This window comes from Acanthochromis polyacanthus, chromosome 23 (genome assembly GCF_021347895.1).
Source record: "Acanthochromis polyacanthus isolate Apoly-LR-REF ecotype Palm Island chromosome 23, KAUST_Apoly_ChrSc, whole genome shotgun sequence".
Lineage (NCBI taxonomy): Eukaryota > Metazoa > Chordata > Actinopteri > Pomacentridae > Acanthochromis > Acanthochromis polyacanthus.
Window position 1 is genome coordinate 4,606,259 of NC_067135.1, and position 19,083 is coordinate 4,625,341.

A 19,083-nucleotide genomic window follows, 5' to 3' on the forward strand; every position below is an offset into this window, starting at 1 on the left:
ATAAGAATTGTTGATATTTTACCCTGAATTAAGACTTCCTGAGAGCCTGGTTTGAATGTGTATATATATATTTTACCAGTAGCCAATGGAGACATACGGCTGCCCAGCAGTCTGGTGCTGCTGGAGGATTTCCTTCTGTTAAAAGGGAACCTTTTTTCTGCTGGCTCAGGGGGAATTGCCCCTTTTTTTCCCATTACAGTGGAAGGTCCTGACCTTGCTATGTAAAGTGCTCTGAGATGACTTATGTGATGATATGGTGTGACATATGCAATTGAATTGAACTGAGAAAGACTTGAAAGACTATAATTAACTTAACATCCTAGTATTAATGTTTAACTTTCTCATGCTTTAAATGCTTAAGCCCCCGTTACCAGCAACGTGGGATTTCCCTCAGCCTACGGGGGAGCAGCAGTGGATGAGAGAGTAATGGGAGATGTACAGTGAATAAAGGGCGCGGATGTAGAGGAGCTGAGGAAGAGGACAGGATGCAGAGGAAAGACAAGGTGAAGAGGAGACTGTCAACTCAACTTATTGACAGCTCAACCCTCACAGGGATAAATACAACATAGGTGTGTGTTTGCGGCCGTGCACGTGCAAACGTGTGTGTATGTGTCAGTCCTGATGATCTACCATGTCAACTTGAGTAAAGGCCTTCTCTCTGTGCTGCTGCCCCGAGGAAACATCGACATCCTCAGCTAAGGTTCCTGAGCGTTTTCAGGTGTGTGTGTGTGTGTGTGTGTGTGTGCAGACGCAGGAAATGAAGCACAAGAGAAAGCAGAGAGAGAGACACTGAGGGAATTTGACGAGGCATTTCCTCCTACTAAATCCCATGTGTAGACAGTATTATCGGATATTTAATGCATTTTGAGAGTGTAGCCAGCCTTAAAGCACTGGCTATTATTTCAGGTGGTCAGCATCAGCAATGATAAACTGTGGATCTGCTTATATTGCAGCTGTCATTCATGTCAGCAGAGATACCTTTTTATAAAGATGAGCCTATTTCCCAGTCTTGCGAGTAGTGTAGCAACAAAAATAAGGCACAGCCAAAGGTTTGCTGTGCCAACCGCTGAGTCATATCTAATGTACAGTCCAGCAATACCGTAGCCCTCTATTACAACAGGTTCATCAATAATTCCATACTCAGTGAGTTGATACTTTGCGAGTCAGGATGTGTTTGAGAAGGTTTTTTTAAGGAATTGCAATGGGCATGAACCTTTAACACAGACTGGGATGATTAAAGTTGACATTGAATTGTATGACAACCGAAACAAGTAGATCTCTTTTTGATCAGCATGTTTATCCCATTTCACAAAGACAAAACAAGCCAGAAAAATGACTGGAAATGGATAAAAAATTAAAATGGTGGAAAGACTTTTAGCACCTGCTTGTGTTCTCATCTGCATTGTGGCAGCATTCCAAATGCGTCACGCACGCACGCACAAACTCACATATCACACACAAAGCGTATCTCCACGTATCATGTTTACATCAGTTTGATTGCAGAAGGAGTGCATGCTATTTGGAAGTGCATTTGCACCACTGAATTCAATCATGTTGCCACTACTCAGATGTACAAAGCTGCTGTTTACAAAGTGTGAATAAAGGCATTGAATAATTTGAAACGTGTGAACTGAACACCATTTGAAAAAAAAAAAAAGGCTTTGATTCTCTTTACCATGTACACACACAGACAAACACACTAACACACACAAGTCCACAGATATCCCTCCCACCTCTCTTGTTCTTATTCCTGAATGCAGTGAAAGGCTTTTGATAATGCTTGCGAGTAGCTGGAATGGTTTCAATGCAATTACAAAGCCTCATTAATTGTCATTTAATGCACATTGTGATTTGAAAGCGTGTGCAATCTTTAATTAAAACCAAGCAAGGGTTGAGAAAAAAAATCTGCACTGCTTCAACAAATGAAAAAAAAAAAAAAAACTCATCAAGACCAAAAGAAAGTTTCTGGTATTTTTACCCAAAGATACAGGCAGATGTCTGGCTTACCTGCCAAAGCTAGCAGGCTCACAGACAAACACACTCTGGAGAGAAGAGATGAGGAACAGAATGTTTACTGAAACCTGAAGTTTAAGGATTTGAGCACTGGGAGTTTTAAAATATGAGAGAGTGTTATAAAACTGTGCTCAAAAGCTAGACAGATAAGGTAAATGTGAGCTACTGCTATTGTAATAACTCACATTAACCTTATCTGTGAGATGCTTCTTTTACAATCTATTGCATATGTGCAGCATTATAGCCGGTGGAAATTGGCACACTGACAAAAATTTTCAATCAGGGCAGTACAAGAGTTCCAGTCGGTTGACTACTACAGGAAAAGCATTATTTCCATCTAAGCCATATGTTGTCCGTAGCTATTACTTCCACTCACTGCCCTCAGCACCGCGGGCCACAGCGTGTGGCCATCCACCCTCAACCAATCCGCTTCAAGCTCTTGACATGGTGACTTCTAAAGCCCAATGGGCTTAGCGCTGCCCTCTTTTTGGGAAAGCCAAAATTGCCTTTGCATGCCCAAACACTATTTCATTACTCACTCGCACTCTCTCCTTTCCAGCCACACTTTCATTTTCCTGCCCATGCTCTCACCCTCAGCGTCTGCAAATGGGGAGATAGCTGCAACCTCCCTGGTCTCTCTCCATCGTATTTCTAGAGCAGCCCACAAATGGGAAGTAGAGAGGGAGCTCGTTGTATGTGTGTCTATATTTGTGGACATGAAAAAATCAACCCAAGTAATTATTCAGGAATCCCACTGTGTTGCTGGCCTAATGAGGTGGCGGTTAATTGCTAGGTCTGGACAGCAGCACTTTGGGTCTGGCTGGGGAGCCACATGAGAGGTGGGAGAAATGAATAACACAACTTGACAAAAATGAGAATGAGGGTGTCAGAGAGCATATGTTGAAAAAAATAGTCAGACACCTTCTGTGAGTTTTATGTGAGACCATGCTTGTCTTTCTCCCAGACGGCTCCTTGGGTAAAAACTGTTGATTTCCCTTATTGGATCAGGAGGTTTGAGGGGAGATTCTGTTTTTTTTCTCTCTGAGAGGTTTGCCACTCTGCTTGCTCATTCCTCCTGAGTTTGGGCTGAGTGATTTCAGCTGGTGATGAGAATCTGAGAGGGCTAAAGCCTCCCCTTAAGTCTGTCCTGATCCACGCTGTGTTGAGCACTGAGTCCATGTTGAAACCAGTGTGACCTTCATCACAAAAAAGCGGTCTGACAATTGGTGTAAAGCCCAAACCAAGCGCAACACACACACGGCGAGGCAGGATTCCATTTTGCTCTGGAGATCAGTAGCCATCTTTGATTTTTTTGGCTTCTCTGTTGTTTATTTTGGAGTTTTTTTTGTTTGTATTTCAACCGATGCACCAACCAAATGATCACCTCTGGAGAGGATGAGAGAGAATGCATTTCAGTAATCAGGTGTCATTAAAGTTTGGTGAGAAAAGATGGCAAGAGGGGCTCTGCGTGACCAATGCCTGTTTAAACCTATCAAGCTTATCAAGCATTAACAGTAGGCTAGCAAAAACAAGGAGTACAATGTTTAGTGAGCTGCACTTACTCATCTAGGATTGTTGAAGTCAAATAACTTCATGTTACGGGGCTCATACGGCATAAATAAATGACTTGCAATAAAAATAAATAAATCCATTTTGAGTACTTTTTTTGCTGTATCAGTTCAGCCACAATTCATATCTGCTCATTCCTGAATTTTAGACATTGTAATACCATTTTCCAGCCTGCTTGTTAGTAATGATTACTAGTTGATGCTTTTGCTTCAATAGGCAAGAATTGAAAAGTGAAAAGAATTACTGGTGTATTACAGGTGTCAGTTGAAAATCAAATCTTTAGACACAGTAATGTGCAGTTTCTGTATAGTCAAGTGAAGTAAAATGTCAGAGCACACTAAGAACAAATGTTGACCAAAGTGGTTTGCAGAGAGATTAAATTGAATTAAACAAAAATTCAGACATAAATTGGACAAGAAACATGACAAGCAAATTAAAATAAGAACAGAATAGCTGAATAGAATCAGCAGCATAAAAACTGAACTACACATAAGAAAAAAAAACTGAATGTGGTCAGTCATATCTTTATGATGGCTCTAAATACAGTATAGATTCCTGCTTCAGCGACAAGATAAATGATTTATTATGCTGAATGTAAACGGAGAAAAAAGAAACCAAGATGAGGTACTGGGGGAGGAGGCAGATTGAAATCAGCAGTGCTGCAAACACACTGCCACTCTGTGCTCAATTAGTATTCCTGACAGTGCTATCCGCCAGCAGCTGGATTCATTGTACACATGCACGTGTTGTGTTAACGCCCAGTGAATGCATACAGTCAAACAAAGAATGTGCACAGCCTCTCCTCCCAGGATCTCCCTCCCTGGCCCCTCTTCGTCTTGTTTTCTCATGGTCGCTCTCTCACTCACATAAACACAGAATGAAAAAGTGAGAGAGAAACAAAGCCTTCGTACCACACGCACTTGCACAGCATCTCTGTCTGAGTTGGTTCCAGATGAATAAGGCAGAATACCAAGTGGCCCACTTATACGCTACGCAGAGACAAATAGACCAGTCAATCACTGCAGGCTGCTGCTGAATAACAAATGCTCTCTGGTGTATGTGTGAGCAAGAAGGGGTATAGGACAGCCCTTTTTTTTTTTCTATTTGTTGTTCCATTATTGCAGCTGTGTACATACAGTACAGGAAACAACCTCCAGCTCTAGTCAGATGCTATGTGTTTTTTCTGTGTTGCGCCAAAAGTTTTTGCTGCTAATGAGAACGGAACAGTAAAGGCTGTTTAAGAAAAGGGATACATACAAAATTCCGTCAGAGAGCACTTGAGTTAAAAGAAGCTGCCGAGGTGAAGTCTCCAGACTCTTGCAGTGTAGAAAAGAGGAATACCAAAGACCAATTTTATTTATACCTGATCCTTCCCTCAAGCCATGTTTCATGTTAATTCATCTTGCCAGGCTTCAAGCCATGCACTTGTGGCCAAACCACTGTGGTTCAGACCAAATGGTGTCCTTTGAGAAACTACTGGAAGCCACAGGAATGTTTTAGGTGTGACCACAGTGGAAGTTAACCCATGATAGAGGGTTAGTTCATCCCAGCACTTTTTAAAAGTCCCTGTCCTTTACCCCAACAGTTTCCTAGAACAGCTTTTCAGGAGGTTCTGAATAACAAACCATCTGTTACATCAGGTTAGTGCGGTAGGCCTGTCAGAGTAAACTTACCAATGGAAGAGGTCACAAAGAGGTGAAAAACCACTATTCAGAAAAAAAAGAAAAAGCTTGTCATTCTGGGAATAGATCCTCTGGACTACTTCAGGTACACAAACACACCTATCCATCACAGAGTGAACTGTTGCACTGTTCAGCAGCATTTCTACACAGAAACCTGACAAATTTATTCAGCAGGAATGAGCAGCATGGCACCTCCCTTTATCTGAGGGTGAAAGGCAACCGTGCTAACCCTGGGGTATGATGATCACTTCTGGCATCAATATTCTGCCAATCTGACTACTAGACTTCCTCAGCAGAGTTTTTTTCCTACCAGGTGGACACTCATAAATAAGAAATACAAGTTAAAAAAAAAAAAAGAAGCTGTCTGCAGTGCAGCATGATTTGGAGATGGGGGAAAGGAGGAAGATAGCTCTATCCAATTCAAGAAGGACAACAAAGGAGCTCTCAACAGTAGTTGCCTTGACTACGGAATTTATAAAACGTACAGATCAATTTAGAAATAGTCAGAATTAATATGATGCACTTCAAGTCCACAGTGCAGCATCAACTGCAAAAACTACTGAATGTGTTTCAGTTTGCCAATAACAAGAAACCCATCCCATTAGTGGATGCCCTAAAGACAAAGATATTTCAAAATTAATCAAACAATAACAATACTCAGGAAAAGAGCCACATCAGTGCAGTTGTGGACACGGCCTCAGCCTCATCAACACCATCCACAGTCCTAATAACCCCTGGATAATCCCATTTGAATTCACCATGTCACATGTTATTTGAATTCCCTCGCTCTTCTCCGGGCACTAAAATGTGTGACTTGTCAAAGAGACACAAGCAACAACAAGTTTGGAGATATTCTCAAAAATTAAAGGACGCTTAGATGCAATATGTCATTAGTTCACGGGACTCTGATTATTACACGGCTTTTATTCTTGGCAGTAGAGAGATCTCTGTAACAGTACTGAGAAAATAATGAGACACCCAAACTCCACTGGAATCACAGCTCTTTATTTAGTAGCTGCTTAGGGCCATGTGACTCATCCTCCTATTCAATTTGGTAACTCTGGGATCCAAGTTTTAGAAATGTGCGTTTTCTTTCCAAACATACAAACATCGTTGCATCAAACAAGCAAACAACATCTACATCTTCTTTAAGGTTTGACGAAGCGCTGTCTGCAGCTGCAGTCAAGAAGTTAATCTCCATTATGTCTCAGGTAGCAGATATGATTGGCTCATGTCCAAAAGGTAATAAAGCCTAATAGAGACAAATTACTTCAGTTTATCTGGCATGAAGTATCGGTGTTGAAAAACGCTGGATAATAGAATCCTTTATCTCAGTGTGCAATATCTCCCCCATTGAACTGTGAATCTGCATTCATAAATAATAGCAGCAGTGTCAATAAGTTTGACAGCCTTTCCACCCAGAGTTAAACAAATGACTCCGTGCATAAACTGAGGGAATTAAACTTAAGCTTTATACTGTTGAATGATGTTAGAAGCACAACTTTTAATGGGTTTTTGTAGTTATCTGAAACTGTAGATGCATGGCTGTGTGCTTTAACCACTTTGTTTCATAGGATACAGTATTTATATATCAATGATTCTGCTGTTTTAGTAGAGCAGGGTACTGCTGTGACACATGTAAGGCCCCTCGATGCTTCATCTGACTAAAAAAGACCTTCCAGAAAGAACAGTGCAAGCAATGATTCTTGCATAATTAGACTAATTTCTTATTACTTGCAGATAATAAAACGCATTATCAATCATGTATTCACATTTTTTAATTCTCTTTTGAAAGGAAAATTAAGATAATAGAGCGCATATTTTTAAAACACGCTCTGTTCGTGGACTGTAAATGTGTGGTATCTTTCACAGTATGATATAAATAGTGTTGCCACGTGGCAGGCTGGTTTATTTCACTGGCCCTATTTCTGTCTCTTCTCTAGATGACATGCACCCGTACTTATTATGAATCCATAAAGCGATGCAGCCCATGCACCTTTTCATCCTGGTCTCACTCTCATTATTCATGCAGAAAAGCAGGATCCGAGCTATACGATTCCTATTGCACAAGCGATTCTACAAAAGAATTAAGCCCTTTCACAGCTGTCATTTTCAGATTCACAGAAGACAAACCAGGAGCACATGGCAGAGAACAGGCAAAAGCAATTTTACTGTGGAGAGCAACAGAGCGTAACCCTGTTGATAGGGCTTTCAGTGAATACTGCAAGTCTTCTGTGTATAAACACAAATAAGGTGAATGATCTCCTGATATGGAGCAACGGTTTCAAACAAGTTTAAAATGCTACCCAGCGTAACGACTCCTACCTTGGTTTTCAGAGCAGACTCAAGGAAATTTCTCCCAAGGTTGGTATGTTCAGAAAAAAAATTAGATTCAGTGAAAAGCCTCAAGGAGACAAAGTGTTTGTCTGGCAAGAGACAAGGAGGAATAAAGACAAGAAAGAGAAGACTATGCAGAGAAGAAGCCAAAATGTCAACTTAGGGCAAGCTCTGAAGGTCAAGAGATGAAATTTGTTTTCAGATGTTCCAAGCTGGCAGAGAGGATGACAGGAGAGCAGGTCGGAAGATGAGCAGCTGTTGTGAGGAAAGGAAGGACAACCTACAACAGAAAGCAGCTACAGCAATGCATGCACACAAGAAAGAGGCTGACATACTGTTGGAAAGCACATTTGGAAAATTATATACTGCATGCAAATAGCATCACAGTAATTCCACTGCACAAGTAAATGTTTATTTTCCAGCTTTTTGTCACTTAAATCAAGTTTGCACTTGAGTTTAGAAGACATGTGACAGACTTCTGACTAATTAGAGGTTCGAGCTGTTCTTTAAGATAGTGCAAATGTGCTATTCTGTGTTATGGCAGCCCCTCACCAAAAACACAGCAGAATGGGGTGAGTGAACTTTACACAGCAGCCTTAAAATTGCAATTGTAGTCTTTTATGTCTGAGATTTTCATGGAGTTAGAAACTTAGAGATCCATATGTAATGCAGACTGACGGTAGATCATCTTCAATGGTTCTTTAAACAGGCTGCTGGTGAAGTCCTTCCATCCAGTTTCCACACTCGCACCAAACAGACACACATCTCCTCTATCTTTCCACAGAACACATGTTGGTATGCTCCCTGCCTCCACACATTTCTACCTGTCATCTTTGAAACCAGCGCAGAGAAGCTGCTAACGCTCCCCACAGGCAACAACTCAAATGCAGGAATCAGCACCCTTTTCCTTTTTCTCTTTTCTTCATTTGCTCTCCCCTCTCAAGAAGCGGAGGATCTCTGCTTATCTTGGCAGAGCTGTCATGCCGACAGAACACTTATTATCACCTTCTCCTTGCTTGAGACTTCCAAGAGGCGAACGAGCACCTTGCTAATCAGCCCCTTACTGTCACGCCCAGTCGTATTCTGTAAAGCCAACATAACAGCAGCAACAATACACAACAAGCAAAGATAAATCCAACCACAAATGGAACGTAGGGTGGCTTAAAAAACAGAAGGGAAGGTGAGGGTGATACAGCTTAACTCAGCACCTACCACTTCATAAGCAAACAAAGACTTATGCAAACAAGTCTATTAGCCTGTCACCCTGCCTCTGCCCCTGTTTAAATCAAGCCTGTAAAAAGTGCTGAATGCTAATTGAGTATAAGCTCTATGTTACCAAGCTGAGCTCTGCCACAGACACAGTTCTTAAGCGCCGCGATAAATATTCATCTTGACAAATGTTTTATTACTACATTTAAGCCCCATTTAGGCATGCATCCCTTTGCATTAAACTGATGGGATATGAATGTGTCTGAGTGAGCACCCTGGTCACTTTAAGACAGACCGATATTTGCTAAACAGGACCTGAACTGCACATAATTGTAATAACAGATTTCATTGAAAATCATCACAGAGAGCACAAAAGGAAGCTTGCATGGCCCACCTATCATCTTTGTCGAGTTTTGCATCACTCAGCTTGCATTACAGTTTCACATCTATTACAAACAGATAAAACAGTTCAGTTTCAAAAAAATCATTTAAGCATATTTTAACTAGCAGCATTATTGTGTGAATATACTCCTAAAAATATATTTAGTTGTGGATTAAATTTACATTATTTACAAGTTTTCCTCTGAAAACAGTCATTCATGACCCTTTGATGCGCAGTGTGGGTCAGGAGATGACCATTATCCATTGATTTGGGTCACTTTTGAACCATGTTGTGCATCAAAAGACTCCACCTGTGTCCCTACAACTTTCTAGAGCTTAAACACACAATTACACCTCCAACTCAGAGATTCTAAAACTATTGATTCAAATCGAAGGGTTTTTCAAAAGCATATAACAAATTATGGCAGCTGGTAGCTGAGTAAAAGTAAAATCACATTTTTAGTTGCTGCAGCAAATTATCAACACACCTTAAAACACTTTTCTGTGTTTAGAAAATAATAAAATATTTATTAGGTGTGTGGACAGTTTGATGAGCTCATTAGATTAGATTTAGTCTTCTATTTGTTTATGAGGTGAGATACATGATTTGAGATGTCGTACTTTTTAAAATATCTCACAACTGAGCCATATCACTTTAATGACAAAATTCAACTTCTGTAAACTGAACAATGAGAAGAAATTAGCTCATGAGTTCTCACAACTATGTTTGCTGTAACTGTATTGGTAATTTTTTGCACTTAATTAAAGCTAAAGCTCCCTGACAAGAGGTCAAGATATTTATCTTTATATACAAAGTCATTTGCAGTAATGTCTGAGCATTATGGCAACGGTGAAATATTTTCAATGAAGCTATTTCACACCTAAGCAATATCTATGCAAATGTGTACACTGTAGCTGCACCCTCAGTAGCCACATTAGCTATAATCATATTACAATAAATACATACTGTCAGCGTGGGAAAGAAACACTTAAAACATTCAAATAAACACCACATTTGTGATAAATCTCTCTTGCCTTCTCCCCACACCTTCCCTTTTTTTACACCTTGGCTGTGAGCCACCCAGCAGGTGACCACATGGCAGGGACACAGGACTTAAATCACTGTTTCTCCTCGCAGCATGTGTCAGCGGTACCTCAGGAGCCGAGGAATCAATCCCATGGCGAACTCTCGGTTGTACAAGATTTTGCTCAGAAAAACATGTGAGTAACAGAATGTGTGAAGAGGAATAACTGATGAGTGTAGCACAGCCTGTGTGACCCTGCTGAAGTGAGGAAATGAGTCTGTTAGCTAGTGTTTAGATGTTTAACTTTATATGTGTTGTGTGCAAAAAGCTCAAGGATTAATTTTTAAAGTCATTTGTTATTTAAGTTTGTGTCGCACTGTCGCGATTTTTAACTGCATAAGGCCAAATATTTATGTATGTAAAAATGTGATGCTTTAATGATAAATTAAGGCTGTAAAAGTGTGAGCCTCCCATTGTCACTAATTGAGAGCCCGAGGATTCAAATGAATGGTCTCCTGTAGAGCTATAAATGAGTACTTCAGTGGGAGATAGCCGGACTCACCAATCACAACTGCCCAAACAACATCAGCGAGGAGAAATCTTGTTGTCTGGTATTACATTATACAATACGGGGCTCTGTCAATGTCACTACTAAAGCTGACTTGCAAAGTTGCCTGTGGAGCTTTGACTTTATACCACCAACTCCCTATCAGCAGCTCTCCACCTGCCAATATTTCCACTGCACCACTCATTCGAGCCATTCAAACCATGGCATTCACGAGAAAGATTTCACATACGGTCGTTGCAAAACGAGCCTCCATAGGACGTCATGGTGCAGTCGCAGGTGAAGCCCTCCCACTGCTGGAGACACACCCCCTGATGGTAGCAGGACTCCTCCGTACAGGTGGTACTGGGTCCTGAAGGCATAATGAAATACACAGCAGCAGTTTTCAGTCCAAAAAAATGAAAACAAAATGAAGAAAAATTCACGTGGAAGATCACATAGCAATTAGGGGTGTGTTATCGCAAAAGAAATATATCTATATAGCTGATCTAGGCAGACAGTGACACCAAACGATGCCTTTTAAAGCTCTATTAATCATTCTATAATATTTGCATTCAGGCACCCCCTGTAGATTCAAAGTGTTTCATTTTCTAGTAATGCCGTGCAGATTGTGCACCCTCAGCAGCCTTCAGCTGACCGCAGCGGTGCCAAAAAGTTAGTTACAAGAGTTCAGCATTTGCAAAATGGATGTTTGATCTACCAAAAAATAAAGTGTTGTAAAAAGTTTGCTTACGAGAGTAAAAAGCAAGCTTTCTCTGTCTCTGTGTGTGTTTGGGAGGGTGGGTCCTCAGTGAAGTTATTCCCTCCCACTGTTATGGATGGCGAGAAAGCATTTAAACTGTCATTTAGAAACTACCCTGTTGTAAGTCTTCTGTGGAATCCTAGGCTCTTATTCAGACTTAAAACTCACATTTCCACATCAGATTATACATGCTATTGACCCGACAGGCATTGTCACATGAACTGACATGATTCACCGAATGTTTCGTCTTTGTTGACTCTGTTTTATTAGTAGCTAATACAACTGGTTGAAATGAACGAAGACAAGATCATAATTAGTTTTCCTTCCAAGAAAACCTGATTTCAAATAATTGTTTTCTAAATTAGATGGGGGGGGGGGGGGGGGGGGGGGGCTGAATGATAGATCTAAGATTAGGGTGCAGATCATGTCTTAGGCAAGACAGTTGTGCTCTAAAAAAAATAAGTGTGTATGTGTGGTGGTTGTGGTGTTGGTGGTAGTGAGGTTTTTAATTAAAATCTCAATTAAACATAGGCATTTTTCAAAGAACCACGGTTCAATGCCAGACTAATTTGTTTCCGTGTAGATAAACAGACATCTCACTGTGCCATTTACAAATAGCCTATTTAAAAATACCCCCCAGTCCCCCAAATGGACGAAAAAAAACTGCAAAAAAACATGCACAGGAAAAGTAAAACTCTTCATGTAAACACACACCAAAATATGGTAGTTTTTGTTTGTGCTCCCAGATATCCACTTTCTACTTCTTTAACTGCCAAACTATGCTAATTGACCCATTAATTACTCAATAATAAAAAGGTTCCCTTCAGGATCTAATTAAGCATATTGTCATAATTAATAACCATGTCATGTAATCACTTCTTCAGTCTTCCTTTAAACTATTGATTGGCCTAACATTACAATTGTGCGGCTGACTAAGAACCTGTTATTAGGTGCCTCCGGTTTGCTGGAGCATAAAACTCCATCTGCCGTGTTGAGGAAAATCATGAACAATATAGGGAGGGAGCAAGACTAATAACCAAGTAAACACACATCTTCATTCCCCCGCTGCTGTCAACTGTGTGCTCATCAACAGCTTGGCTACAACTGAAACATCTGCTCACACACTAATAGTGCAGTCAACTGGAGATTGGTTTGAGCTTTCAGGTTCTGTGTCAGACAGCAGCCGGGATGAGTCAACGTTCACGTCAACAATCGGCGCTGGTCAGGAGATGTTGGTCTGACTGTCGGACTGTAAAGGCAGAGTTCTGCTATACGGCTTAATCTGATAGATTTGGGCTTTCTGCGATTTCTTTCTCTTCCCGGAAGTGAAACTCAAGTTGAAGGGTTGATGTTTTGACTGATCAGGAGATTCAGCGCTCATCGCAGGAGGTGCCATGGGGACTTGGAGCATCCAGCTTCTAGGGAGCATTTTAAGTGTTACGGGAGTGTTGGGAGCACCGCATCACTGTACACGAAGACTATTTTGACTGGGACGGCAGCCAGATATAAACCAGGGAGTATTGTTTTTATTTTTAAAGGCACAGTCTCAGAACCTTCAACCCACCTCCTTCTATTTCTGCAATCTCCTGTGCTTGTTACATTTTTAGATAGGCTGATATGGAATGTTATGTTTTTCACGGTTTTTATTTTTATTCTTTTCCTCTTATATTTTAATTTTTTGACCTCTCTTTTTGGGTCTGCCCTCTTGAGTTACAGTGAATCAGCAAAACTGGTTCTGTACCTTCCCCTCATCTCTCTCGCTCTCCTTCCCCTTTGTTGTTCTCTGTTGTTGTGATCTGTTGAGTCAGTGGGGAGCTACAAGAACAAGTGCCGTGTTCTCGCCTTTGTCTGGTTCATCTCTGGAGAGACCGGACCAGCAGCCACCTCCGAACACTCTGTATCCCCAGCCCATAAGCTAACAATGAGCTCAGAAGCAAGTTGGTGTGGACTTAGTCCTATGGCAACAATACATGTGATGAAGTCATCTTCACTTCTTATTGCTTTAGAAATAATTTTTTTGGATATTAATTGTTGAAAATATCAATCAACACCAAAAAAACTGATGACAAACAGTGTTTCTGGCATATGGTAATGCTTGATATTGTGAATTTGATTATAATAATAAAGATAACTAATCAAAGGAGGTAGCGGTAGCTCAGCAGTGAATTATTTTGGGCTTCTGGATGTAATAACCCTCTCGGGGGAGGCTGTAGCGTGGTCGACCCTACGTTCTGACCCCAGCTTTCTAACAAGCTGAGATGAGGACTGTGTTTTGTGCAGTGACAATAAAGCTGAATCACATCTTATTTATCTAAATTATTTTTAATGTATCTGTATAATATAAAAAAAAAAATATTCCATGGATTTACAACAGCTTCAGGACTAGGTATACTAATATTTGTCAAAAGAGTCCACCCTTCCAAAACTGGTCAATTACTACTGCTCAATTCCCTGGCATATCCAATCATTAACTAATATTAGCATCCATTTGGCTGCCTGCGGGAGGCAATATGATTGCTTAATGCAGTTTTAAACTGTGTTTGGAGCCAAGTAATTGTGGTGTATAACTGTAGGCAGGTAATAAGGCTGGCTGGCAGAAGTAGCAGCGTTAGGGAACAAGAGGGGGGGAAAAAAAAAGGCTGGATCAGTGCTGCATCGAGTCGGCCAGTGTGGCCCTCAGGGAAATCAAGTCTGTGCTCTCTGACGCTCAGTATGCCATTGAGACATGGCGGAGGGGGCGGAGGGTGGGGTGTGTGGAAGGGGAAATGCTACAGCCAAAAAATCCTCTGTTATACTCACGATTAACTACCCAACAGCACGCAGCCTGAGACAGGGCGGCAAACTACGCACAGCAGAGGTAAAAACACGACAATGGCAAGATTGATGAAGCAAAAGCCGGTGAGGGTGGGATGTTGCTGAGATTAGCCACACTGACAATAACATTAGAGGGGAAAGATGCCTCCCTCATGCAGGTTTTATGGGGCAATAGAGAGGATAACAGAGGACAGACTGTAAAGACATGCCAGAGAATTTGGGTGTGGTTACTGGTGCATATCAGAGAATAACAACTATGGAAATGCACTTACTGCACTGGCATATTTACTGGAAGCATAGTTCAAGTGGCAATCTTGTGTGCGATTAGGCCATGCAAGGAAACTGCTCCAATGTATGGGTGTGATTAAGGACAAAAGTATAGCAGTGATTAAAAATAGATGTTTTTGTTTCCGTCTCTGAAGAGTACACTCAGAGCCTGGATTGTTTTCCTTACAGTTCCTGCCATTTTCTCAAACTGAGCCAACCTTGATGAGTAATTGTTGAAAAGTTGGCAGTGGATTTTTAGTTACTTATAACAAGCACACTGCTACACACTGACACTTAAAACCAGTGTTGTTTGATGTCTCCTGGTGACTCACAGGCGAGATAATTTCTGATTTACCCTTACCTTTGTGGAAGAGATCACCGGTATTAGTAAACAGGGAGCATTACAATTACACATGAAGTCAAAGTCTGAGAACGATAGACATCCGCTTCCACTACTCACCGTCGCAGCCTCGTTCCACCTGGCCCACCCTGTGGAGGGCATCTGCGATCAGGTCAGGGAGTCTCCCATTCAGGTCCACAGAGGCCAGACAGCCCTGGTACCCGTCCCGGGATGCAATCAGTTTGGGCAGATTGCTATACATGTTCTTAGTCACGCCACCGATGTACAGCTCCCCTGCAAAACACACACACACAGCAACTATGAGTAAGAAACTGAAAAATAAGAAACAAAAAGCATTGAGTAATTACTGATTGCATGTGCATAATAGTCATTACTGGGATGACAATTAACTCCTGACATTTAATAATATTATTGAAAAAAATAAACATATTCAGACAATAACAATTTCCATTTACAAGTAAAATGAGGACAATTTGTCGGCTAAGGTAGAAATGTCATTGAATATGTAGTTTCGAACAGTCTCAACTGCTTATTATTTTGCTACAGGCTGACTAAGACACTCGGTTTTGTTTGTACTTTTGTAATCCAATCACATCATCATCATCTTGGATAGGACACAGTGAAGGATGCTACCAAAGCTGCCTTACTGCACAAGACTAACATTTAGAAAACCTTGAAACTTTCAGTGTAGTAAGCTACAATCCAAGGCATTGTTTTGATTATTTTTGAACTGAAAATATATAATTATAAATCTGTGACCCCACTCCAATAAAAAGTGACCTGACTACAATAAGCCCCTCTCATTTGAAACATGTGCACATGTAATGGAAGGCTGTTCCTCAACATGGCAGCAGTGTAAAAATAAAGAGCGACCATAAACCATAAGGTTGGTCAATCAATCAATACTCAAACACTCAAATGGACCACTGCTCGATACAGCCACATAGGAATTGCAGCTGTAACTGCAGTATCAGTCATTGACATGGTGAAAAATGATTACAAATGTTGGATACATCTGCTTCAAACCCAGGCTTTATTCCCAAATCTGACAATATTCTAAGAATTGATCAAAACATGTAGAGCATCGCTGGTACATTACTCAGTTTCAAAAGCCTTAGTCCAGATAACTTTCTGTTCTACAACACATATTTCTTATTTATATTAGTAGCCCAAAGTCACATTACATATCTTCACATCCTGGCTGCCATTTAAAATCATCTTCAAAAGCACATTTGTATGACCCAACATTGCAAGAAAACCTGTACTACTGTTACCAGAAGGGGTAGATACTGGAACATGCCACAGTCAGCCATTTGATTATGATGGACATTCATGTAGAAGAACTTACTGCTAATTAACATGCACTTTACCGTGACCTTTACTGCCCCCTACAGAGAGAAAAGTCAATGAGCGAAGACCTGAAATAATTAAACTTCACAGCTTATAGATACTGTACAAAATTGGCAATAAAAATCTTTCACCGGTCGCTGCAGGATTAATTAGCTAATCTTTTACAGCTGCATAGCGTTCCTGCTGTGCCTGTGAAGGTGTGCGCTACCAAACGCATGTAGCAGACAGCAAATATTACAGTCACAAAGAGACAAAGAACTGACATTTTGACGCCAAGCAGTGTGGATGTAGGGAGGTGTGCTCCTGAGAGACATCCCTGACAAAATGCTTGTCATTACAGAGGCGGTATGAGCATGTTTTGACTATTACATGATTCAAAGAAGTAGCTTACAGCTGACATGAATAGACTGCGCAGCATCAAGCCTGGAGTATTGGATATGACATCTGACGCTTGACAGATTCATTCCATGAGCCTGTCCATAAACCGTACTCTCCTGGAAGCAGAGCAGAATATACTCAGCAGCGCAAACTCATGAAGGAAGCAGAATTTATGAATCCTAAGAGAGATGATAAAGATGAACTCTGGGAAATCTCACTGCTCAAGTACAATTAAGGTCTCTTTATATTACAACATAAAAGGATATACCCATCCACTTTTAAACCCAATTATTTTCCTCTCTCTCTCTCTTTTCCTATCTCAGCTCTCAGTTCTGTAGAGTTTTGCAGAAAATGCCAAGTGAAATTATGAAAAACACAAAGAGGCCTTTGATGTAAGTGCATTTGAATAAACACGGTTTGAAATGCTTCAGGCTTTTCATATCATCAAAACCCCTACTCTGTGCTTTATCTTTAAGTAAGCATAAAATGAACATAAGCAAAACCTTTCACACAGGGGCGAGATCCCGCTACAAAGATAAGACCGTAAGAAAACCTGCATTTTTCCGCTGCGAAAAACGGAACTTTCAAGTGAGAAGCAATGAGCCACAAGGTCAATTATATGTGGACTTTGTGTAATGGAATGAGTCAATGATGTTTGCCAACTCCTCTCCAGAATTAATGAGTACTTGACACTTCATATTTCCCAGCCAGGGCTCCCGGGCTTTATAATCAATACAATGAATTCATTAGCTGTCCAACTGAGTGATGTCCTGAAATCAGGCCTGTAAGAACCATTTAGCAAATATGAAATTATCGGTATGGAGTTAATCTCAAAAGAGCAAACAGCGCATTTCCGCAGACGTCAACAGAATGTTTGAGATTCCACTGGCTGACTGCATAACTAGACTAGACAAGAGAGGAGGGAGGGAAGGAAGGCTTCTGCGCCAGATGCACTGTAAAAATTAGTCATGCAAGTTTTGTTTTCTTTCAGTCAAGTAAAGACTATAAATATGCAGCACACATACCCTACCCACTCGGCGAACTGGGCTCTCATTGTGGAGTTGAATACTTTCATTTGAATTACAGATTTCTTCGGGTAAAGTTTTGACTTCCTTGCTCATTTGGGCCATGGATGTTTTGTTCCGCAGCATATATTACGTCTCGTCCACGTTCTTTTTATTTTTTTCATGCAACACGGCTTAAGCATCGTTAGGAGTGTTTGCTTTGAATGTTCTGATTTCTAACATCTAAACGCTGCGAGGAACAAAGCTGGCATGTAAGATTCCCAAAATGTCTCAACAAGCACTGATCCAAGATGAGCTACATAAACGCACACAGCTGGGTGACCCAACGCACACTTCTTATGTCTTTCCAATTTATGCAGTGGGAAGCTGCTATTTCACAAAATTCAAATAAACCTCATTAACCTATTGTAAACCTGGTGACAGAAAAGGTCTCTATTAAAGAGGTGTTGGTTTTCAAGCTCAGTTGGAAAAAAGTAGCTTTTGATGCAGCAAGAGGTGTTGTGGCAGTTAAACAGCTTAATTTTTTCTTTCTTCACATGTCTAACAAAGTTTTGAGTGTTGATTCAGTTTGCAGGTGGGGTGTAGAATATTACCAGCAATATAGATAAAACTTTGAATGTGCAAAATATGTTGCTGCGGACACAAACTGTATCTATCAAAGGGCTCACGGGTTTCTCAGGACTGTTCTCGAGCAGGAAGGTTAAAATGATGACGAACCATTTTCCTCCCAGTCAGAGATATCGTCCTGCTCTGGCCTTGCTGTCCCAGCAGTGATGCATGCTTGTGGTGCCGAAGAGCTCACACAGATCCACAAGACGGGACCAATTACAGCCTCCCAGACATCACCAGAGAACACCACCTCCACATCTCTATGGTTACCATAATGACCTCTCAGGGGCCGATGGGAGGAATCGGGATGCTTGGATACTGGTCTCTGGAGAGCCTCTGACAGCCCCGTCTGGTAGAGCGTACCCACTTTACATTTATACTAGACTCTCATTGTTTTCAAGGCTTTAAAGTGAAATATCTCTGTAATGATGGTTTTTGTGTTTTTTTTCCTGGCATGAACACTTCTATTATGCAGTTCTGCTGATCTAAAAGTTTGATCTGTGAGTCATTGAAAGATGGGTGGATGACCTTAGGACCCAATGCAGCTATTCACAACCAGATCTTTGTCTGACAAAAAAAAGAACAACGATCAGAAAATGTTTTGTTGATAACTTACATGCTCGCTTTCTTAGAAGTGCAGTATTTAAGTCCTGTGTATGTGTAATTTATACAGTTTTTTTTAATCTGTATGCACAGTGGTGTTCAGAAGTCTGATAACACATTGGAAATATGTCATATTTGTATGTAAAACTGGAA

At 40.8% G+C, this 19,083-nt stretch overlaps 1 protein-coding gene across 1 annotated transcript in view; it reads right to left on the reverse strand.

The window, feature by feature from the left end:
- Nucleotides 1–19,083, reverse strand: part of nrxn2b (neurexin 2b) — a 704,661-nt gene that overhangs the window by 296,705 nt on the left and 388,873 nt on the right. The window contains 2 exon segments of the mRNA XM_051943965.1: nucleotides 11,014–11,133; nucleotides 15,065–15,238. Coding sequence (XP_051799925.1) covers nucleotides 11,014–11,133; nucleotides 15,065–15,238 — 294 coding nt within the window.